Below are 24,837 nucleotides of genomic sequence, written 5' to 3'. Positions count from 1 at the left end.
ACGCACTTCAGGTTCTTGATGGAGCAGCTGGCGCACCATAGAGTTTAAGCGCTCAAGCCCTTCCTTCCGCTGAGATTGAATTGTCGCCCCGCAGTTGGCGGCGTTCAAAGAGAAACCGGAAGCGGGGGCTCTTGTCTTTTCTCAACTCTATGTGAATCCTATCCAAGCGTCGCCCTGTGTACTGACTACACCTGTGTAGCGCCACTTTCCTGAACTCCCCAGCATGCCGTACTCGTGGGCCGTGCAAGGGGGAAAACCAAACAAACTACAACTCCCAGCAGCTCTTGCGGTGCTATTGGCCTGCCTCCCCCGTTGCTCTGACGCTGTGGGCGGAGTCACGGGCGTTGCCCTGGCACCCGGGATGACGTGGGTGACTGTGGGCGGGCCGATTCCGGGCCTGGCGCGATCGGGGGCAGCCGCTGCCGAAGCCGCCGCGGGTTGAGGAACGGACACCGTTGTTGCTGCCGTCGCCGTCCTTCGGGCCTGTGCAGGGCCGGACAGCCGGAGGGGGACCAGGCGGAGGAGGGGCCCTCCCCGCCCCACCCCTGCCCGCCTGCAGCGCTCCAGCAGGGCCTCCCTCCCCTCGCCCTCGCCCTCCTCTCGGCGCCCCCGCTCGGCCTGGCCATGTCGGGGCTGCTGGGCAAGCTGTTCGGGACGGGCCCGGGGAAGGGCGCCGGGAAGGGCCCCTCCCCGCAGGAGGCCATCCAGCGGCTCCGCGACACCGAGGAGATGCTGAGCAAGAAGCAGGAGTTCCTGGAGAAGAAGATCGAGCAGGAGCTGGCCGCCGCCCGCAAGCACGGCACCAAGAACAAGCGCGGTGAGCGGCGGGGGCTGCCCGGGGCGAAGGGGCGGGCGGGCGGCGAGGCTGCAGGGCCTACAGCGCGCCCACCCCCGGGCGTGTGGACCGGTCCTGTTCCCTCGAACAGCGATCCCCAGAGGTTGTGGACTACAACTCCCAGCACCGCCAGCTGCAATGGCCTCTGGCTGGGGGTGATGGGAGTTGTGGTCCATAACCGCCGGGGATCCCTGTTAGAGGGAACACTGACTTGGGGAGCGGGAGGAAGGGAAGGCCACGTCTGGCTTTAATCCGACTCACTTGCGGCTCCCCAGTCAGTGCGTCAAGTGGGGGGGGCACATTTCGAGAGAGGAGAGCTGGTCTGGTGGTAGCAAGCATGACCTGTCCCCTTAGCTAAGCAGGGTCTGCCCTGGCTTGCATATGAATGGGAGACTAGAAGTGTGAGCACTGTAAGATATTCCTCTCAGCAGGGGATGGAGCCACCCTGGGAAGAGCAGAAGGTCCCAAGTTGCTGGCATCAAGATAGGGCTGAGAGAGAGATTCCTGCCTGCAGCCTTGGAGAAGCTGCTGCCAGTCTGTGCAGACAATACTGAGTTAGATGGACCAAGGGTCTGACTCAGTATATGGCAGCTTCCTATGTCCCAGTTTCCTTGGCAGTGCTGTCCCAATGTCCTTTCCACTCCTACGAAAGGGCATGGGGGGCGCACACACACACACACACACACACACACACACACACACACACAATCTTCCCTTCCTGCCCCTCCAGTCAGTTGAGAAAACGCCAGGGAAAGGAGCAGAGTCATAAGTGCATCAGCACATCATACATTAGTTGATGAAGGTTTCACTTGCGGGGTGTGTGTGTGAGTTTTCATCTGGAAAAACAACCACCATCTCTTCTTGAGGTAGCCCATTGGGTGTCCCAGGAGGAGGAGTACTGGCTGCATACGTGCCATCACTGGAAATGTCTTGTCCTGAGCGATTTCCCTGCCCTCCTCATCTCCACAGATCTGCAGAGAGCCTGGCAGGGCAGCAAGCTTGGAGGCTGACCCACCACCACCACACTGCCCCGAATGTTAAGAGTTGCTACAGGCACTTGGGGGCTGTTGTGTGGACTTGGCTTGACTGACTGCTTGAGTGAAGTAAATGATGCTTAGAATGTTCTGTGTATGTGGCCATATGTCTGGGCACATAAGAACAGCCCTGCTGGATCAGGCCCAAGGAGGCCCATCTAGTCCAGCATCCTGTTTCACACAGTGGCCCACCAGATGCCACTTGGAGCCTACAGGCAGGAGTTGGGGGCATGCCCTCTCTCCTGCTGTTACTCCCCAGCAACTGGTACTCAGAGGCATCCTGCCTCTGAGGCTGGAGGTGGCCTGTAGCCCTCTGACTAGTAGCCGTAAATAGACCTCTTCTCCATGAAGTTAGTCAACCCCCTTTTATAGCCTTCCAGGTTGTTGGCTGTCACCACATCTTGTGGCAGAGAATTCCACAAGTTGATTATGTGTTGTGTGAAAAAATACTTCAGTTTGCTGGTCCTAAATTTCCTGGCAATCAGTTTCATGGGTTAGGGGTGGTTTTGGATGAATGTCTTCTAATGCCATTCCTCCTCTTCCAAATATTTACGTATCACTATTCAACAAAGTTCTTAAATCAGTTTGCTTAGAAAAATAAATAAATAAGATGTTCCCTGTCCCCAAAAGACTTGTAGACTAAACAAATACATAAAATAGACACCAGCAACAGCTAATGGGAAAATGGTGTGCTGGGGTTGAATAGGGACAGTTGCTCTCCCCTTCCTAAAATATAAGTGAATAGCCATTTTGAAAGGTGCCTCTTTGCTCACTTAGGGGACATCCTATCTTCCTTCCTGTGCCCTTTAACAGCTGGGGGAGCTGCCTCTTGAATCCTCTTGTTGGCATGCACACATGCAGAAGTAAGTTGGCAGCAAGCAGCCTTACTGCTGTTTGAGTCTTTATTTTAATCTTCAGTGTAAGTTATTTGTTGTGTGTCTGTTCAGGTATCCCCCATTCAAGTTTTGCTGTAGCACTTGAGTCAGTGCAACAGAAGAGTTGGGATATCAAGGGCAGTGTATTTTGATCAGCTCATAAATACAGGATGCTTCCTGTCTCACTCATGTTACATTTTCACAATTCTAGACACAGGCATGCACTCTGTGTGTAGTGATGCAATTTAGTTATGTCTGGACTACTTCAGGCGTGGTACTTCCTAACCAAGACTAAGCTCCAGTTGATTCCTTGTCAGATAAGGGTCAGTGTGTCTCCTTTTCATTGAGTCTGAAGAGATCTCTTGATCCTTTTCATGAAGCTTCAGTTCGTTATGTTGACCTGGAGTTTGTGTCCGTTAACTGGTTCTGCTTCAGTTCTCTCTTGACCATAATAACCCGTGCACTATTACTATAAGTAGCACAAAAGTCTGCATGTTCACGGTATTTGCTGGAAATATGGTCTTTAATTGTTTCTTCACTATACCATAGCATTTCATCTCTAGAACATTTGTCATCATAGGATCATCCTTTTTCCTTCGTCAAGCTGTGTTTTCAGTAAATGTCATTCATACCTTTCCCATTTCTGCAGCTACGATTTGAGTAAAATGCTTTGAAGATGCCAACTTAGAGTGCCTTGTCTCTGCTGTAGGTTTATTTGGTTCCTTGGCAGAATTCCATCTGACTATTTGGAATGGCTTAGCTTGTTAATTGGCAAATGCTTCCTTGCTCTGCGATGGTGAGAGACGGTTTGGTGTCCTAGCTTTCAAAACAGTTTCCAGTTTGTTCTGCAACATGGCTTGTTGACAGCTGGTGTGACAAAGTTAAAGCTGCAATCCCCAGGCCTTGAAGCCTACTCTGGCAAGAGGAGAAGCAGACGTGAGCAGGTAGCAAACTTTTCTAAAAACAAAACCTTTTTTTCTTCAAACAAACAGGAAGAGGGGGAGATTTTGAGGGGCTGGTATCTCTTTGGGGGACTGGTCCCAGTGTGTGTGTGTCTGTGTTTTTGCCAGGGCTTGTTTTGGTGGCTGTGTGGCTTTCTATTTTAGTTTCTCTTTTACCTGGAGAGAGACAGTGAGAGGAGCCAGCTTGGGCTGAGGTGAGCCACATCTGGTGGGAGAGGCCACATTCCTTTTGAGCCTGGTTGCCTCAGTTTGTAACCTACTCTTATGTGGGATACAAACGGAGGCCAAGGAGCTTAGCAAACAGCCATTAACAAATGGATATCGTAGGAGTTTTGCGTTGAGCTTAGTGGGGAAGTATGCAGGAGAGTTTGAAAGGAGCCCCTCTTGATCATACAGAGGAAGAAAAGGAAGGAAGCCCCTCTTGATCACATGGAGGAAGAAAAGGTAACTGCTACTCTCTCTTTTATGTTCTCGGGAACGAAAGTTTAAACTGTTGAATAGCTGACAACTTCAGCTAAGACCTAACTTTCAAACAATCTTCAAATACTCTAAACAGCCAAGAAAACCAGTGATGAAGGTAGAAAGCCAGCAGGGGAGGGGGTGCTTCCAGGTGTATTGCACAGGATGTTGCATGTATGGCTATCGACTAGATGGGCAGAAGTTGTGGGGGTGTGTTCCGTGCAAGAAGCGCCTGGCTCTCAGGGAAGCCAGGGGGCTGATCTGGGAGTAGTGGTTCCCTCAAAGCCAAGGTGGCTGATCTGAAGAAGCTTAGAGAGTTACAGGGATGAGAACTTCAGGCACTGGGATCCATTTGGGGGCAAACAAAGCCTGTACAAAAGGGATAGGCTCCACTTCAACCAAGATGGAACCAGACTGCTGGCACTCAAAAACAAGAAAGGCAGCAGAACAGCTTTTAAAATGATGCTTTAGGGATAGCCGACAGAAGTGAGGCAGTATCTGGTTCGGCAAATGCCATCCTTTAAGATGTGAAGGTGTAAATGCTTCAGATAAACCTGAAGGGATCAGAGTAGAACCAGGTAAAGATCAGACAGAAGGATGTGCTAGCTGGGCAAAGAGATCAAATGGTCATAAGAAAGATAGTACATACCTGGTAAGAGATTCAGCTTATAGGTACTTATATGCCAATGCCAGAAGCCTCTGAGCCAAATTGGGTGAGCTGGAGTGCTTGGTTGCTAAAGAAAACATAGATATGGTGGGTGTAACAGAAACATGGTGGGACAGTGAGAACCAGTGGGACACTTATTCCTCGATACAAACTCCGCAGAAAAGACAGGGAGGGGCAGATTGGGAGTGGAGTAGCACTGCATGTTAAAGAAGAGAGAGAATCCAACAAGCTAGAAAACCAAGGAAGACCGGAGTACTCACAGAAACTCTGTGGATGACGATACAAGTCCTGAGAGGAAATGTGATACTAGGAATGTGCTATTGCCCTCCTGATCAAAATGCTGACAGTGACTAGGAGTTGCAGAAGGAAATCAGAGAGGTGTCAAAGAGAGACAAAGCTATGATAATGGGTGACTTCAATTCAAATAATGACAGAGGCCAGATTTATAGGTTTGCTGAACAACTGTGTCCTAGAACAGTTGGTCATGGAACCAACCAGAGCGAAGGTGACCTTTGTCTTAATCCTGAGTGGTGACCTGGACCTGGTGCGAGATGTCAGAGTCATGGAACCTTTAGAGAACAGTGACCATAGTGTGATCAAATTTGGCATATATGCGAACAGAGAATTGCCAAGGAAGTCAAACACAGATACGCTGAACTTCAGAAGAGGAAATTTCTCTAAAATGAGGAGCTTGGTGAAAAGAAAACTGAAAGGGAAAACCAAGAGATACTTCACTCCAGAATGGATGGAATTTATTTAAAACTACAATTATAGAAGCCCAGTTAGAATGCACACCAAAAGGGAGGAAAGGTACCACCATGTCCGGGAGGATGCCAGCATGCCTAACAAGTAAAGTCAAGGAAGCTATAAAAAGGAAATATACTTCCTACAGAAATTGGAAGGCCTGCTCAAATGAAGAGAACAGAAAGAACACAAACTCTGCAAGGAGACAATAAGGGAGGCAAAAAGAGAGTTTGAGGAACATGTAGCTAAAAGCTTTGAGGGGAATAACAAAAACTTCTTTAAATATATCAGAAGCAGAAAACCTGCCAGGGAGGCTGTTGGTCCATTAGATGATGGAGAGGAATTATTAAGGAGGATATAGAAATTGCAGAGAGGCTGAATGAGTTCTTTGCATCTGTCTTCACAGCAGAGGATACTGAGCATATACCTGTGCTTGAACCGAGCTTCTTAGGGACAGAGGCTAAAGAACTGTGTCAGATAGAGGTGATGAGAGATGACATTCTAAACTGTTTGGAAAAATTGAAAATTAACCAACTGCCAGGGCCAGATGGCATCCATCTGAGAGTTCTTAAAACAACTCAGATGTGAAATTGTTGGCCTCCTTGCAAAAATATGTAACTTATCCCTACAATCAGGCTCTGTACCAAAGGACTGGAAAGTAGTCAGTGTAACACCAATGTTTAAAAAGGGGATCCAGGGGGGATCTGGGAAATTACAGGCTGGTTAGCTTAATTGTCTGTTGTCTGTGCCGGGCAAATTGATGGAAAGCATTCTCAAAGATAAAATTGTTAAGCATATAGAAGAATAGGCCCTGCTGAAGGAAAACCAGCATGGCCTGCAAAGGTAAATCTTGCCTCACCAACCTTTTGGAGTTCTTGAGAGTGTCAGTAGGCATGTGGATAAAGGCAATCCAGTTGGCATAGTATACCTGGACTTCCAAAATTCAGCAAATTTCCTCATTAAAGACTCTTGAGAAAACTAATCAGATAGTTAAATTCATAGAGGACAAGTCTATCAATGGCTACTAGTCTGAGGGCTATAGGCACCTCCAGCTTAAGAGGCAAAATGCCTCTAAATACCAGTTTCAGGGGAGCAACAGCAGGAGATAGGGCATGCCCTCAGCTCTTGCTTTGGCTTCTCCAGAGGCTGGATGGATCAGACCATGGGCCTGATTCTACAGGGCTGTTCTTATGGTTTAATCAGGGAGTACATCCCAATGAACTTAGCGAGATTTATTTCCAAAATAAGTATGCTCAGGATTGTACTGCGCACTATGAATCAGGAAGTCTCCAGTCTGAATTTAATCACTGCTGAGTTCTTACTAGGCTGCAGTCCACCCTTGCATCTGCAACAGAGGAATAATACTGGCCTATCTTGCAGCGTATCTGCAGGATTACAAAATGTTTAGGTGTGCTGAACATGCAGAAATGCTATAAAAATGCTAAATATTTCAGCAGTGAATGTCTTTCTTTTTTGTGGAGGCTAAATCTGGTAAATTTCAAAATAATGTTCTGTAAATATGGGTGCCTATTGACAGATTTGTTAATACCTGTAGTAACTCTCAAGTTAGTCACATTTATTAATTTGTGAATGAATGGATTGGTGGCTTACTTTTGAATTGCCAACCCTTGTTCAAATATGAATATGTGCATATATTAAGATCATCAAATTACTATCATTTTGCTTGAAAGTAGAAACGTACTACAAGGAGTTGCTGAATATCCTGTTTTTGCCTAGCCTGAATAAGAGGCTGAGGATATTTTGCTAGTATCAAGGAGATTATATTGCGTTTGGTTTAGGGCATGAATGGTGTATCACCCATAAAAAGTTTTATTGGCTTGTAAATGAAACTCACCATCCTCAAATTTTCTATCTCCATAGTTATGAGGGCTATTTTTTAAAAGCTGAGATTCTGAGATCTAAAAGGATGCAAGTCTTCAGTTATCAGCCATGAATCCATCTAGCTCAAGAATTTGCTTTCTGAGAGTGGTCACAGTTTCCCAGAAGCACTTCATCCCACGCTTTGCAGGCAGACTATTTAAATGCTTCTTCCTATCCACATTGCCTCAGTTACATGCAGAGACTGCATGCCAGAACCAACACCACATGCTGTGTTGGTATGCAGTTAATGCTGCCTGAGGCATTAACACTTCAGTTGGCAAACCAATCCCCCCAGGAGTTCATGCACAGTGCTTGATGTTATTGTCCACCCCTTTCTTAAGTCCTAGTTCCTGGTTTCACTCACCTCTTACACCTGCCTTTTGTGCATTCAATCTTCTAAAGGTCTAGTAGCCATCAACTAACTTGGGCCCATGAATTTGACAGAAGTATTTTATAAGGTTATAGTTCCTCTTAATTTTCTTAAATCTGCTACTTCCCTATTTCAGTGGGTGGACACGGGGTGTGTGACAGTTGCCAGAACCTAAGGGGTATACTCGTGGGTCAAATGGGCCGTAAGCCAGAATTTGGCTTTTTAAAAGCCAAATCTGGCCACCTAGGGGTGTGTGTGTGTGTTTTGAGTGAGTGAATCTTTTTTTTCCATTAAATGTGCCCAGATGATCAGTGCAGGAAGCTGCCTGCCTCCAGTCTCGGAGCCCAGAAGCCAGTGCAGAGGAAAGCCATCTTGAGTTAAGCTTATTGTAACATTAGATGCAGTGACATGCCAGGAAATGCAAGATAACTTCCGTTTTACTACTGCTGTTTTGTAGTTATTTAATTCCAGTTGTTCATTACACACTGATATGCTGGACTGAATGGTAGATGTGCTACTACCGCCTTAATCCCCCTCCCTCCCGCTGCATTCAGACCTAAATTTAAACACTACGTTTCTTCTCTTTGCTTACCTATATTTATTCAGTTAGAAATATTAAAATTATGTAATTGGAGCAAATAAAGCAAATTTTATTCGTGTTTAACTAACACAAGTAGAGTAAAATTTGCTTTATTTGCAAATTTTTGTTTTTCAAGTTCTAGACTTTTTCTGTCTGTATTTTCTTTCTGTTATGTTTGCAGCATACAGCTTTTCTCTCTGGCTTTTCCTGATTGATGTTGCCTTCCTTTCCTCCCTAATCTTGATCAGGTTGTAAGCCTGTGGGCAGGGCCAGTTGGTTTGTTTTTTTGTACAGCGCCTAATGAGTTTAAGTGGCTTACTGTTTTGTAATATCATACAAATAATTTGTTATGGGGTCTAAGGAATCTTTAGCATTAATGAAACTGGGCAGTCATGAAATTACTGCTGTGTACCAAGAAAGAAGAAATGGGGAATAGAATGGATTCTAAAATTTTAACCAAAAACTGCCAAAGACTCCAAACCAACAAGTGACTAACAAAGAATAGGAAGGTGTTATATATTTCAAAAGAACTCACAAGAACAATTAGATTAGAATAGACAATAATTGCTTTTTTAAAAGTCTGAACTTGGTTCAGAGCTTTTAAAAAAAGTCATCATCAAATCCATGGGGATAAATGTCCCAAATCAGCAGACAGAGAGGATGAAACCAATTGCAAAACACTTGAAAATCCAAATCAGGCAGGTACCAATTTCCAAAAAGAAAACCAAAGGAATCAATCTAAGCCAGACATGTTTCCACCCAAAGAGGGTCGTCTTCAGTGGCATCAATAGGAACAATATTTATCTCCTTGTAGTTTGATGGATCCATGCTGATATCTAGTAAGTTCCTAACAAAACTAGCCAAAGTATATGGGTCCATCATTGGTGTGTTAGCATCATAGCCAGATTTCTAAGAAGCCATTGCGGTGTTCGATAAAATATGGTGCAGCACCAAAAAGACCTGAACCTACTTAACTTACCTTAAGACAAATGAAGAATTCATCATCTTATTTTCTCATTAAACCTGGAAGCTACCAGTGTAGATCTACTTTTATGGAGGCTTTTGGAATCTTTTTAGCAAATACTGTGTGGATTCCACACTTCTTGTGGAGCTGTGCTCCTTCAGTGGAAACTCCTTCTGTGAATGCCAAGAGCATTGTGGTTGTGCAAGGGATGATGAGCAGGGGTCCTTGCACAAGTGCCACACGCCTTTCATTCATGGAAGGAGCTTCTGCTGCTAGTTTGGATGCTGCCCATGTTAATGTCTGGAGAAGATTTCTCTGTTTTAGGCTTATGTTCTCTAGAAAGAGCTGTGTTTTATATTCTCTGTAAGTAAACTTTTAGAAATTGTCCTGCAGAACACTTCTGTAATTCCACAGTACACAAAATACACTATAATTGGTTCACAAGGTTTATTTTAGGCTTTAGGATAAATGGGATAGAATTTTGGATCGAATTTTGGTCTGCTTAAATGCCATTCCATGCAGAGTATGTTGTATTTGACAGTGTTTCAAGATTATAAAAATTAAAGCAGTTTGAAATAGCCGGGCTGTGCTTCAGAGAGCCTAGTGCCCACGAATCTGCACAGTGCTCGCCCCCGCCCTGCCACGTGGAGTCAGTGTGACCTGCTTCACAGCCATTTCTATGCAGTTCTTCTCATTCCCTGTGGTGGTGCAAATGTACTGCACCCTGACTCTTAAATGCCCAGTGAATGTGCTCTGACAAGCTATATGTGCACAGCACCACCATTTTGGAGTTGGACTGTGGCATGTATTGGTGTAGCATGTATGGCAGTCAAGAGCAGAGCTGGTCTTGTGGTAGCAAGCATGATTTGGCCCCTTAGCCAAGCATTTGTCCTCTTATCCAAAACTCTGCTTGGATATGAATGGGAGATGAGAAGTGTGAGCACTGCAAGACATTCCCCTCAGCAGGGGATGGAGCCGCTCTGGGAAGAGCAGAAGGTCCCAAGTCCCCTCCCTGGCAGCATTCCCAAGATAGGGCTGAGAGAGATTCCTGCCTGCAACCTTGGAGAAGCTGCTGCCAGTCTGGGTAGACAATACTGAGCTAGATAGACCAATGGTCTGACTCAGTATATGGCAGCTTCCTATGTTCCTAAAATTGTGGATGTTCCATTTGATTAAGCACACCTTTTCTGTTTCTGTGAAATAAGGCAGCGAGCTCAGTCGGTTGCTTGGAAGAAGTGCCCATAGTATTCTTCTAGGGGCTGGGGCTGTAGCTCAGAGACAGAGCATCTGCTTTGCATGCAGAGCATTCCAGGTTCACCCCCTGACATCTCTAGATAAGGCAGGGAAAGGCCCCTGTTTGAAACCCTGGAGGGCCCCTGCCAGTGTAGGCAGTTCTGAGCTAGGTGCGCCAAGGGTCTGACTCGGTAGACAGTTTACTCTTTTCTTTGAAAATATACCCTTTTCCGGAAGAGGATGTAACTTCCTGACAAAAATTATGTAATGGCTGCCCCATAACACCTGACCTCCCAGCCTCACCTGCTGAATAATGTGGAATAAAGAGACTGCCAAGTTGCACATCCACGTGTCCTGATTTCAAAATGGTTTTACTGGATGATTATTTATTTGTTTTACATTTATATATCCCACTCTTCCTCTGAGGAGCTCAGAGTGGTGTACACGCTTATTTTTATGCTCACAACAACCCTGTGAGGTAGGTAGATTAATATCCCCCCCACACTCGCTGTCCAGAGGACTATGATGAATAGAAGCCACTAAACTGGCTGTGCTGTAACATAAACTGGTCTGTCTGATGTAGGCTCAGGAATGCGGGTTAACTTCAGCTTGCAGTCAGGTTACAGTTTGAATGTTTTACAGTGGAAAGGAGATCAAATTCCAGCAATTGTGAAGAGAGTCCAGATGAGGGAGTGAACCAACCAATGTCTATGGGTTTGCTCTTGGAAATATTTTGTAAACCACAAATGGGTGAAGCTATATTGGTATGAAGAGTAATTCCCGACTAGAGTGTTAAATCTACACGTTCCTTTCATTAGGAATTTGCAGCTGGCAATGGAAAACTGAACAGTCACATCTCGGCAGTTTTGAGAACATAGCACAGTGTTCTGTAGAAATGTAGTTCTTAATATTAAAAAGTGGCATCTCATAGCATACTGTTTAATGCTAATAGTTGTGTATGAACATTTTAGTTTTGAAATTGGCTATAATTCTGCCTGAATGCTAGTTGTTACATCAGCTCTGACTGCCCAAGCTTCTCCTCTTGGCGTACCAGGCGGCCTTGTTTTGCATATTAATCCCAGATATTGTTGCTTGTGGCCTGCAATTCTACACCATGGACATGTGCTGTTCTGTGACCTAGAGAGTTGGTCTCCAGGCTTGCAGAGGCCTCAACCTTTAAGTTAACTCCTAAATCAAGTATCTGTAACTGTAGATGCAGAAGAAGGATTTTATTTATTTTTAGGCAGGGTTTAAATTAATCATCAGAGTTTCTGATAACAGGTTAATAAATACAATAGCAAGAAGCAATTAAAAATCCAAAACCAGGAATATTATCAAACAGCAGGTATAAATAAAGCGGAATTATGAATGATTACTCATTCCATCCAAACAGACACTCTAACTTTAAGTTTTAAGTGTATTTACTAGTTCCTTCCTCTCTCTTACCGTTAACTTCCTCTTTCTTTCTCTTCCTCTCCCTAGCCAGTCAAATTTGACTATATGGTGTCATTGCCAAGAGGAAGTGAAGCCAATTGAGACAGGGCAGTGCTTCCTAAATTGGCCATATGGGTGATCCTAGCCAACTAGGATCACTGCGTGCAAACAAAGCCTATTCAAAGTGAGGGTAGTGTTTGAATACGTGAGCGTGGTTTTTTCTCCTTTCATAGAAAGTCCTGAAACATTGTGTGTGTAGGCAGCCTTTTGATGGTGATGAAAAACTTTGTGAAAATCTCCTCACCCCCTTTTTGGCTCAGACCTGATTGACATCAAACAATTGGGGAGACAGGATGGGGGGCATTGCCTCATGCCATCTTTGTGGTGGTCTCTCTTAGGGGAAAATCTTGGGGAAAACCTGGAAAAATGGGGAGTGGACAGGGTCTTTTGCTTTTTTTCTCAAAAATTGAATAAAACTGGATAATGAAGTATTTTCTTTGGGAATTATGAATAAAATATTTAAGGAAAGTGTTCAAATAAGGAAAGGTGTTCTGGCCTTCACTCTCGCAAGCTTCTTGCTTGCTTCATTTTCCTCCGTCTTCTGCAGCATGTGAAAGAAACCGGTCTATGTTTGGAAATACACCAGGTCAAGAAATAAAGGAACTTGTGAAAAGGTAGGGAGGCTTGCCTCAATCCAGGCAATTCAATTTTCGTAAGTCATTAAGATGATAAAAATGAAGGAACTGAAGAAGAAAAATGAAGGATCTTTTTGAAGAAGCAGAAAGGCAAAGTTTCACATGGCAAAAATGTATTCAATAAGTCTTTCCCCTCTTCTCTTTTTCTGAAAGTGATGGGGGAAGCTCATTCCTAAAGTGATGACACAATTGTGAATAGTGACGGAGCTGCTGTGAGCTTGGTAGGATGTGGTTTGGGGGTGCACAGAATGAATTTGCCCACCCCACTTTGGCAGGGCACTGCACTGTATGGAAACCAGTCTCCCCCCCACCGTTTTCAACATTAACTATTTGCCTGCTTCTAAAGGAGCTTTTGACAGTTTATGAGAAGCTGCCAAAACGATGATGTTGAAAATAGAAGATTCTGGCTTACGTAGTTCAGCAGTTTGCAGTCCATTTGTAACAAATTAAATAACATTTACAAGTAAATTACCACATTCAAATTAATTGTCTGAATAAACTACTTCTAAATGTAATATACCAAACATGATCAATGTTAGGAGCAAAGCAGGTTATACAAAAAATGGCGGGGGCGGGGATCAGGGTTTTTTCATGACTTCTAAATTTCCAGGAATTGTACATCTCTAGTCTCTCCTTCTGGAGGGAAGGATGGCCCTGCAGCTGCCAGTGGCTCTCGCAGAGAATGCTGTGGCTTACCCCAGTGACGTGGGCTTCCTCTTTTCTCCTCCCCTCCCAGTGCATTGCCTCCGGTGGTTGCCATGTGACATGGTAGGAAGAAAAAACCCAATGAGATGGACATCTGGGATGGGGAGATTGTAGAGTAAGATGAGCTTTCTCCTCCTCTCTGCAGCTGCTTAACAGAGCACAGATTTATTGCTCAACAAGCCTTTTGGTGCTTAGCTGCCTAATACCATTTATGCAGGATATCTAGGCTGCTGGCACTTGTCTGGTGGCTGTATATCCTATATTTTGATACAAAGTAGACAAGAGAGACTCGGCCTCAGTAAAATTGACTTGCTTAGGAAAGAACGCTTATTGGTAACCAAGGTTAATTTTGAAAAAAGGAACCCCCAAAAGCAGGAGGCATTGTTTTTGGCCTAAATTAAGTGTCTTTGCATCCTGAATGGCGTTCTGTTAGAGCAGGCCTGCACAACTCAAATGACCTGGCGGGCCGAAACCAACCATGACTTGGTTCATGGGGGCCGAGGTCAATTCCTAGGGTGCTGATTATTAGAGTAACACTTAATATCAATCAATCAACTGAATTAAAGTGAAATGAATTAAAAATGAATTTAATCAAAATTTAACTTTTGATGTTCTGGCAGGCCAAGATTGATTTAAATTAATATGAAATAAGTTGAATTAAAATTCATTCTAATAATATAAATATTATACAATCTGTACAAAATACATAATAAAATGCATTGTTCTTCCTTTCCACCTCTGCCAAATCATCACACAAAACATGGAACACTTTTAAAGAAAAAAAAAATGAGAACCTCTTCTCATAATTTTGGAAAAGAAGGGAGAAGGGGAAAGAAAGATGGAAAGGATGCAGCAGGAGGCTTGGCCTAAGAGAGAGAGAGAGACTTAACTGCGCAGGCGCGCCTCGCAGTTGGGAAGCAACACTGGGCCAAATAGCAGACCTGAGTGTCGCTCTGGTTTCTGCCACTGTGCGCCACTGCTGCTGTGGGGGAGGGTAAGGAAGAACACCCGCACCCCCGCAGCCATCTCCTCGGCCGTGCAGCGGCTGGAATTTTTTTGGTGTGTGTGTTTTTTAATCAGCAGGGGGAGGAAATAGCCCCAGGGGCCAGGAAAAAAGGCCTCCCGGGCCGCATGTTACCCCTGCTAACTTGGCAAGAGGCACCTTTTAACGTGGTGATTCTCTTTATTTAGCAGGGGGAGAGTAACTGGCCCTGTCCACCCCCAGCACAGCATCCCTCCAGTGACTGTTTCTGGTGTCTAACTTATGTTTCTTTTTAGATTGTGAGCCCTTCGGGGACAGGGTTCCATCTTATTTGTTTGTTATATCTTTGTGTAAACCACCCTGAGCCATTTTTGGAAGGGCGGTATAGAAATGGAATGAATGAATGAATGTTGTGCAGGCCTGAGGCAGTGCTAGATGTACACAATATCTCAAACCCTGTTCTGTCTTGGTTTTTGTCCAGCTGCTCTTCAGGCTCTAAAGCGGAAGAAGAGGTATGAGAAGCAGCTGGCTCAGATAGACGGCACGTTGTCCACAATCGAGTTCCAGAGGGAAGCCCTTGAAAATGCCAACACCAACACTGAAGTGCTCAAGAACATGGGCTTTGCTGCGAAAGCCATGAAAGCGGCACATGACAACATGTAAGACGCCCCTCTTCCTTTGTTCATTGAGTGGGCCCACTTTTGACTGAGAGCAACCTGTGACCAAAGGGTCTGGCTGGGCAGGACCACAAGGCACTGGGCTGAATGCTCTCCAGTTTCTAAGGCAGATCCTGAAGTCTAATGGTGCCATCTTTGGGGGTCCATTTCTAAGGGAAAAGACTTCTGTACACAGAAAAGGCTATATTTTTCTTTTGAGAACATTTTATTGTCCAGATCTTTTAATCTTAGTTGGTTAAAGTTGGTTGGTTAGTTCAGGAAAAGAGCTGGTCTTGTGGTAGCAAGCATGACTTGTCCCCTTAGCTATGCAGGGCCCTCCCTGGTTGCCTATAAATGGGAGACTAGAAGTGTGAGCACTGGAAGAGATTCCCCTCAGGGGATGGAGCTGCTCTGGGAAGAACAGAAGGTTCCAAGTTCCTTCCCTGGCAGCATCTCCAAGATACGGTTGAGAGAGATTCCTGCCAGTAACCTTGGAGAACCCGCTGCCAGTCTGTGTAGACAATACTGAGCTAGAGGGACCAAGGGTCTGACTCAGTATATGCAGCTTCCTATGTTCTGTTTTGTTTTAATGTGAGGCCATTTTAGATGGCAAACAAAGTATAAATTGAACCTGGAAAGAATAGAAACATGCCACAGAATGCTTGTCGCCTCATAAGATGTACTTGGCTTAGAATGCTGCTATCTGTGGCAGAGTTCTTGGGGGCGGGGGCTGTCCTGTCAATCAGATGGCATGAATTGGTCGGGCTCTACTGATGAGTGATGTGATCAAGTTTCAAGTTCTAAGGAATAATTCCACACAGATGTTACAGCTCTTTTTTATATTGCATACTAAATATACATGTATTTTTTAAAGATTTCTGAGCCTAAGTGTGCCATACCTGAAGTCCTGCTTCTGCTATTCACTCCTGGCCCCGAGCACAGTCTAGAGAAAACAGTGGCCATCCTTAGCTGAGGGGCGAGCAAGGGGGTGGGAGGTGGGAGGAGAATGTAGATCCACCCCCGCAACCCTTCTTCATATTTGGTGTAACAAAGCAGCAGAAAACTTGGCTTGGATCCTGATAACTGAGTGTGGTACACTGCTCTTGGAATGGGGCATTCCCACCTTTTCCCAATGTATAGGGAGGACATCCTCTATGCTGGGTTGTCAGCCTCTGCATGCTCCGAGACAGGATCCAATCAAATTTCAGGCAGGCAAACCATAACAAATATTTACATACCGTTTTTCAACAAAAGTTTCCAAAGCGGTTTACATAGAGAAATAATAAATAAATACATAAATGCTCGTCCTTATCGGCCAGCTAGTTGTCCGCCTATTCCCAGTTCCGGTTCTGTCTCACTCCTATAGACAGCATTTGGAAAGAGCTCCTGTAGAATTTGTGTATAAATGTTCCTCCTTTTTATACTTTCTTAGTATTTGCATTTGATTAATATGGTTGTTACTGATATTGGAATAATAGTAATTTAATGTAATTGTAGAAGTTGTTATTTTATATTCCCCCCCCCCCCCCCGTAAATTCCCAATGAAATTAGCTTTTACCATTGGGTTTTCTTGGGTATTTTCTCTCTTTAATAAGAAAATATTTGAGCAGTAGCATACCTGTTTCATATACCAGGAAAATGGATAAGAAAAAGACGGGGAAAGGAGATGACAAAGGAGACTACTCTGAAGGTGCCAAAGGTCAAAACCGACAAGAAGGCTTACAAGTTCCTCGGGATACGATTTCCCTTTCCCAATTATGAGAAATCTTTGCCACAGAGTTACATAGTGTGACTGAGAAGATTGAGAAGACTACTCAGCGAATTGAGCAGAAGCTAGACTCTTTTCAGTCAGAAGTGAAATCCAGATTTGACGAGATAGAAAAGAAAATAGTCAGCCATGATCAGAGTTTAGATATGATGGCAGAGACCCAGAAGGAATTGTTAATCAAGAAGACTGCATGAGAATTCAAATGTAAAAGACTTGATCACAGAGTTCAGATTTGACAGTCGTTCTTCAGGAACGAGGGATTAAATATAGGTGGGCAGTACCTTTTTGTTTGGAAGTTTTTATGGATCGAGGGAAGGCACAGATATACATGACCCAAGATGCAAAGTGTCTATTGGTTTCTCTGAATGTGACAAATACTTCGACTGTGCCAGATTAAACCCCAGAGGGGAACCAATCTGAAGATTTGAAACGGGACCAAGCTTCGGCTTTTTAGAAAGAAAGACAAAGAATAGATCAGGTCAAGATAATATTAATTACTTAGAATCATGGGTGAATTAAAAATATTTAATGTAAATGTTAATGGCTTGAATAGCCAGTTTAAAGGGGGGGGGGAATCTTTTTGAAACTGAAAAAAGGAAAAGCAGACATCATTTGCCTTCAAGAAACTCACATTAAGATGAGCAAAACCAATTTACTGGACTGGAAATTTCTTGGCCGAAGTTATGTAGCCACCAAGGGTAAGGGGGGGCGGAAATAGAGTGGCGATTTATATCAAGAATTTGTCATGGATCTTGGAGGAACAAACTCAAGATAAAGCCGGCAGATACATTATACTGAAGTTACAAAACCAGCAACAAAATCAGTTGCTTCAATTTATGCTCCAAATGACAATAAAACTGGATTTTATGATTAATTCTTTTAGTCACTGCTTGAGATAGCTGAAGGAGAAATTTTAGTAATGGGAGATTGGAATGTAGTTCTCTCACCAGTTCTTGATAAAACAGGAGGACACAAGAAGAATTCCGGCAAATTGCCAAGAAATGTGCTTGACTATATGGCGCTCTTGTCTTTAGAAGACGTATGGCAATATAAACATCCTTTGGAAAGGGCTATACCTTTTTCCCCTGACGACATCAAACATACTCAAGGATTGATATGTGTTTGACTTCAAAATTTGTGTTATCGAGAGTGATTGGAGTGGAGGTCGCACAGTTAATGTATGCTGACCATAGTCCATTGATCATTAAGTTTAATAGGGAACCTACTGGTCCAAGAAGATGGAGACTGAATAATCTTCTGTTACTTCAGGAAGAGGTTAAGTTTAAGTGTCAATATAAACTAAAGAGCTTCTTCCAGAGCAATATGACACCTGATGTTTCATTATTCTCAATATGGGAATCCAGTGAAGCCTTCATGAGAGGATTACTTATTTCAATGGCTTCGAGGCGGAAGAAAGTTGAGCAGCAACAGGAGGAGTCCTTATTGAATGAGTTGAATAGACTAGAAATGACTCACAAGGTGAATCCCTCAATGGATATATGGCAAAACATAAAGAAGCTCCATAAACAAATGGATCTCATAGAGACAAAAGAGACATACAAGAACATAACTTTTGCAAAACAAAAATATTTTGAGAAAGGTAATAAGCCCGACAAATTATTGGCTTATCAATTGAGAAAAGAGCAAGAGAAGAGAGCCATCACTTCAATATGGAATGGGGAAGAATTCATCTCAAATACAGATAAGACGACAGACCAGTTTATGGAATACTATACCATATTATACAGAAAGGAACCGCTGGATCTTGGGAAGGTTTCACAGTATTTAGAGAATTTACAAATATCGGAGTTCATCGATTGGCAGAAAGAGCTGCTGAATAAACCAATTGCAGAGGAAGAAACAAAAGCAGCAATACAGTGGCTCAGGCTTAATTCACCAGGCCTGGATGGATTTTCAGCTGTTTATTACAAGTCTTTTCAAGAAATATTAATCAGTCCATTGACCCAAGTGATGAAAGAAATATTACATTGTCATACATTGCCTTCTTCTTGGCAGGAAGCATTCCTTTCTCTTATTCATAAGGAAGGGAAGGATCCAACTAGACCAGAATCGTACAGACCAATTTCTCTGCTGAATGTGGATTACAAACTTTTTGCGGTGATTTTGGCAGGAAGGCTAAAATGTTTTAAAATTAATATAATACATCTGGATCAGACAGGATATGTACTGAAGAGATACATGAAAGACAATCTGAGATATATATTGAATGCAGTAGATGATATTTCAAAGAAAAAGTGTAAAGCAGCCATGATTTTCTTGGATGCAGAGAAAACTTTTGACAATCTTGTTTAAACTATTAGAAAAAATGAACTGTGGTCTGAATTTCCTTTCATGGATTCAAAGCATTTACCAGGATCAATCAGCAAAGATAATAGTGAATGGGATGATATCCAAAAAATGCCCTATTACAAAGGGTACTAGACAAGGATGTCACCTTTCACCATTGTTGTTTATCCTAGCTCTTGAACCATTGGTGATGAAGATATGGCAAGAACAAAAAGTTTCTGGAATTAAAATGGTGGAGCAAGAACATAAAATAACATTGTATGCAGATGATGTGGTTCTTACAATTACTCAACCAAAGGACTCTTTGAACTCAATAATGGAGCATATAAATAATTATAGCATGGTTTCAGGAACCTTTAAATTTACAGCAAATAGCACCTTAAGGGGAAATTGGTATAAAATGTATTTTTGCTGGTATATTACTCCCATGATGATTGCAAAGATGGATAGTAATTACTCTGGAGATTGTTGGAAGTGTAAGAGCCATGCGAGGACATTTTATCATATGTGCTGGACAAGTAACAAAGCACAACAATTCTGGGAAAAAATTCACCATAAGATGCAAGAAATTTTAAACATAGATTTCCCTTATTCTCCAGAGATTTTTTGGTTAAATATGACTAAATCCTATATTTCTACCAAGTATACGGAGCTGTCTTTGTATATGATTACTGTAGCCAGGATATTATATGCTGCCTAATGGAGACAACAGATAATCCCAACTGAAGATGAGTGGTTATTAAAGCTATGGGAATATGCCTCTATGGCTAAGGTTACTGCTTACTTACAGAATACTTCAGATGAAACATTTATTTCTATTTGGGAACCTTTCATAATTTACAATTTAGCACAGGGTCAACACCCTCATCCAAGATTTGGTTTTTTTTCTAGAATAGATGGCCAATTAAAATCTTATCTCTGTTTATTTTTTTACCATTCCTGGCAAGGGTGTGTGTGTGGTGGAGCTCTGCTGAACCCTCAATTGACGTATGTAATTATGAGATGTCCAAGATACGTTAACTGTAAAGTTACTTTTATCTATCTTCTTTTTCTATGTTCCTTTCCTATTTCTGTTACCTTGTTGGAAAAATAATAAAAAGATATTTAAAAAAACAAACACAAAAAGGAACGAGCTCCTGCTCTTTGCTATTTAGGCTAGTCAGGTTTCTCCTTGTTTATCTCTTTTCCTTTTCCTTGTGCAAGAGTGGGAAGGGAGTAATTAATTTACCTTATTTTTCTAAATATTCCTAAACACTTATTTAGTTTTCTAATTTGGATGATTGGTTCTACATTTGTTCCTTGGTTCTGTTTTAAATTTTGCTTGGGGTCCCCCACGCTTTCTTGTTCGTGCCTAATTAGTTTTCTGTCATGGAAGCCTCTCAAATGGGGGATATGCTTACCGGTTCCTTCAGAGGGCTTGGTGTCCAACTCAAGGGGCAGGGAACCTTGCAAAAGACACTTGGAAGGATTCAAATTGCTTTGCTCGGTTTCCCCTCGGTGAGAGCCTTTGATCTTGGGGCAGCAGCACAGCACTCCTTCCTCTGATTCTAATGGAAGGAGTGCTATGCTGCAGCAATCCCCTGGCTACACCATCAGAGCTGCATTGTAAACTGTGCAGCAGCCCTGATGGACCCCTACTGTTGGCGATCACTGCTTGTCATGTCAGCCGTGGTTTGATAGGGATAGTTCCTGTATTTGATTTGTATTAAAATTGGGATTTCAATTGGTCTCCTGGCCTATCACTGTTATGGATGGCTCAAATCCTTCTCTTTTGCAGGGACATTGACAAAGTAGATGAACTCATGCAGGACATTGCAGAGCAGCAGGAATTAGCAGATGAAATTTCAACAGCTATCTCAAAACCTGTAGGAATTGGGGAAGAGTTTGATGAGGTAAGAGTGCAGAGTAAATTCCCCATCTCTGGAAACTTTTTAAAAGGCACTGAAGACACATTTATTCATCTAGGCTTTTGATTAGATTTATAGTTTTAAAATTTTTAATATTGGGTTTTAATTGTTTTTAATGTTTTAAATGATTTTAATTGTAAACCGCCCAGATGCTTAAGTTTTGGGTGGTATAGACATATTTTAAATAAATGAAATAGAATTGCACATAATATTGGACACATAATCTATAAAAACAACTATAAACTGATGAGTTTTCCATATCAAAGGTCTAGAGAAACTTGTTGGAACTCTGGTTAGCCATTGGGAACAACTGAAGAATCTGAAGATGTAAACACATTTGTAGACTCCTAGAGTGCGAAGTTTCTTGGGTCAATCTTTTGCTATAATATTAGCAGATGTGGTTGCTGTTGTATTGGTGCTGCCATCTGTCATTATAAATTTCTCTCCTCTTGCACAAATAGGATGAACTCATGGCTGAACTAGAGGAACTAGAACAGGAAGAATTGGACAAAAACTTGTTGGAGATCAGTGGTCCGGAGACAGTCCCACTACCCAATGTGCCCTCAATATCTATACCTTCAAAGCCAAGTGAGTACTTCACATTTCTGAAGACGGCTTTACCTGATGAATGGCCAGCCTGCAGGCAGCATGGCACTTCTTGCAGGGCAGGATGGAAAAAACATGTGTGGTTGGGCTTCCGGGAACCAGAGGCAGTTTTTCCTAATTTGCCGCCCTGCTCTGGGTTCATTAGGACAAGCTGCTGCTGAGTAAGTGTAAATGTTATCAGTCCTCATGTGGGAGCTGCTGAAAAGTCCTTCACACATGGTCACCCTTGCAGGAGGCAGGCTGCTTCAAATGTTCTGCATCTGCACTGCCTATCTTTGGTGGTGACAGCACCCAGATGCTGCCCATGGCTGGGGCAGCACACAACAAGGAGCTGCGAAGTATGATGCAGCCCATTTGGGAAGGGTAATATTTATGTGAGCCCTGTGCTTAAAGGTGGTAGTTGGCAGCTTTGATTTTTAAGCAGGCTTGTGATGACAGCTAATGAAAACTAGCAGTTGCCCCTTTTGAGAGAGCTTAGCATTTTTGAAGCCCCATATTCTCCTAATTTATCAGCATCTGTTTTGGCATAAAGACACATAATTACTGGATCTGTATTGGGATTAAGAACATAAGAGCAGCCCTGCTGGATCAGGCCCAAGGAAGCCCATCTAGTCCAGCATCCTGTTTCACACAGTGGCCCACCAGATGCCTTTGGGGAGCCCACAGGCAGGAGTTGAAGGCAGGCCCTCTGTCCTGCTGTTACTCCCTCGCAACTGGTACCCAGAGGCACCCTGCCCCCGAGGCTGGAGGTGGCCTACAGGCCTCCGACTAGTAGCCGTCAATAGACCTCTCCTCCATGAAGTTATCCAAACCCCTCTTAAAGCCATCCAGGTTGTTGGCTGGATTGGTACTTTTTAATTTGTTCATCAATGTTCTGGAGTCTGGGGTGAGGCGGCTAGGTTTGCGGATGACACCTAATTAATCAGGGTGGGAAAAACAAAAACAGAATGCAAAGAACTGCAAAAGGACCTCTTGGCAAATGCAGTTCAAAGTATGTAAGTGTAAAGTGATGCGCATTGGGGCTAAAAATTCTGGCTTCACATATGTGCTGATGAGGTCTGAGCTGGCAGGGAGCGGCCAGGAAAAGGATCTTGGGCTTGGGATGGACAGACCACAAGGTTTGGGCCCTTTTGGTTTAGAAAAAAGTGGGTAAGAGGGACATGATAGAGGTGTATAAACGTGTGCATAGTGTAGCTCAAGTGGACAGAGCGAAGATTTTCTCCCTCAGGTTAATATTAGAACCTGAGGTCATCTGTTGAAGCCTAAATGCTGGGAGATTCAGAACAGGAAAAAGGAAGTACTCATTTACATAACATGTAGTTAAGCGATGGAATTCATTGCTGCTGGATGTGGTGATGGCCATCAATCTAGACAGTTTTAAAAGGGGGTTAGACAGATTCATGGAGGACAGGGCTATCAAAGGCTACAAGCCTCGATATCTGTAGATTTCTATCAGGTGCTAGAGAACACCAACAGGAGGAGGCAGTTGCCTTATTCCTGCATCTGGACTTCCCAGATGCACCCGGTTGTCCACTGTGTGAAGCAGGATGCTGGACTACATAGGCCTTTGGCCTGATCCAGCAGGGCTTTTCTTACTTTCTCCTCTGCAGAAGACTGTTTCATGAATAATGTCTCTTGTACCAATGAGGTGTGAACAGTTGGAGGTCCACAGCCCCAGTACCTAGGAAGCTGCCTTCTACTGAGTCAGACCTTTGGTCCATCTAGCTCAGTATTGTCTACACAGACTGGCAGCGACATCTCCAAGGTTCCAGGCAGGAATCTCTCTCCTCCCTATCTGGAGATGCTGCCACGGAGGGAACTTAGAACCTTCTGCATAGCAGCATGCAGGTGCCCTTCCCAGAGCAGCCCCCTCCCCTCAGGGGAATATCTTACAGTGCTTACATGGAGTATAATTTTGTGCTTTTGTCTCTGCTCCCAGCAAAAAAGAAAGAAGAGGAAGAGGATGATGACATGAAAGAGCTAGAAGCCTGGGCTGAAACCATGTAACGACACACATTACCAGCTGGAGAAGCAATTGGGACTCTGGTCACCTGCTGCTACAGGTGCACACCTGGGTGGGAGACATCATTAAGCTCAATGTCTTTATTTCTTTACTCTAAGCCCAAAGCACCGGGAGCTGCATTCTACATAGCATGGTCTGAGCAAGGGAAACAGTTTCCATGGAAAGTTGCCTGCAGTTTAGGATGCTGGATTTCTTTAAATAAAAAGCCTTGTTGGTAAAATTCCAACATGCAGCTTCTGGACTTTGCTAATGCCACCGCTGGATCATCCAAGATTCTGGCTGTGTTGGGTCTGACTTGGGATGTGAAGCCTGTAACTTAAGTTGATTGAAAAGTTTTTAGAAGTCTTGTCAAGCATTTCAAAAGGAAAAGTCGTAAGCCATGGTTGGCTTATTATGCTTAGGTGTACAAATGCATTAGGCTTTTAGTTCTTTAAAGTCTGTATTTATATCCATTGACAACATTGGCACTACTCTCATCACTACACTGACTTGGTCACAGTTCTCATTTCAATGGGTGAAATGGATTTGGAATGATAAAAGTTGGTTTATCATGGAGGTTTGTGGGCGAGGGTGGTGGTTTACACTCCCAATTCCAACTCAACGTTTTTCTACATAGCACTTGGATGTTGATTGCTATTTGTGATAACCAATAGCCCATTCAAACACATTTATTTTAAATAAGGATCTATGGTTTGCACTGTATTAAATATCTTGATTGATTTTCATACCTGCCTGATGTCTTCACTGTAACTGTATAAATACAATTTCAAGAAGCTCATTTCAGTCCCCCTGACCCACAGTTTGTATGTTGATTCTACTTCTAACTCGCTGGTATTGCCGTCTCCATTGGCATGTAGAGCTGTGGGTTCTTCAGTCACCATACATGGTACCATAGTTACTTTAATATTTGAACTCTCAGGACAGGGTGGTCTGGAAATGCAAATTATGTTTTCTAACTCTATTTTTTGTTAAAGGTTCAGATGTCCTGATATGTCAGCCCATCTGACTGTCAAGCCTGTTTGCCACAGGCACTGTGATCCTTAACTGCAAACTGAAGCTCTTTGCCAGCAGGAGGGACATAGCCTTTGCCAATAATAGCAGCAATGGGAACCTCACCCTCCCCTCTGCACATGCACAGCGTTTAGATTGC

The 24,837-nt window shown here is 43.5% G+C and overlaps 1 protein-coding gene across 1 annotated transcript; it reads left to right on the top strand.

Moving 5' to 3' along the window:
- Window positions 1-347: 347 nt before the first annotated feature.
- CHMP4B (charged multivesicular body protein 4B) lies at window positions 348-24,412 on the top strand. Its single transcript, XM_053247632.1, has 5 exons — window positions 348-817; window positions 14,902-15,079; window positions 20,929-21,043; window positions 21,520-21,646; window positions 23,604-24,412. The coding sequence occupies exons 1-5, from the start codon at window positions 625-627 to the stop codon at window positions 23,669-23,671; spliced, it is 681 nt and encodes a 226-aa protein (XP_053103607.1). The 5' UTR covers window positions 348-624; the 3' UTR covers window positions 23,672-24,412.
- The last annotated feature ends 425 nt before the right edge of the window (window positions 24,413-24,837 follow it).

Source organism: Hemicordylus capensis, chromosome 4 (assembly GCF_027244095.1).
Source record: "Hemicordylus capensis ecotype Gifberg chromosome 4, rHemCap1.1.pri, whole genome shotgun sequence".
In the NCBI taxonomy this organism is placed as follows: Eukaryota; Metazoa; Chordata; class Lepidosauria; order Squamata; family Cordylidae; genus Hemicordylus; species Hemicordylus capensis.
Note: the sequence above shows the minus strand (reverse complement) of the source record. Positions and strands in the feature narration are given on the sequence as shown.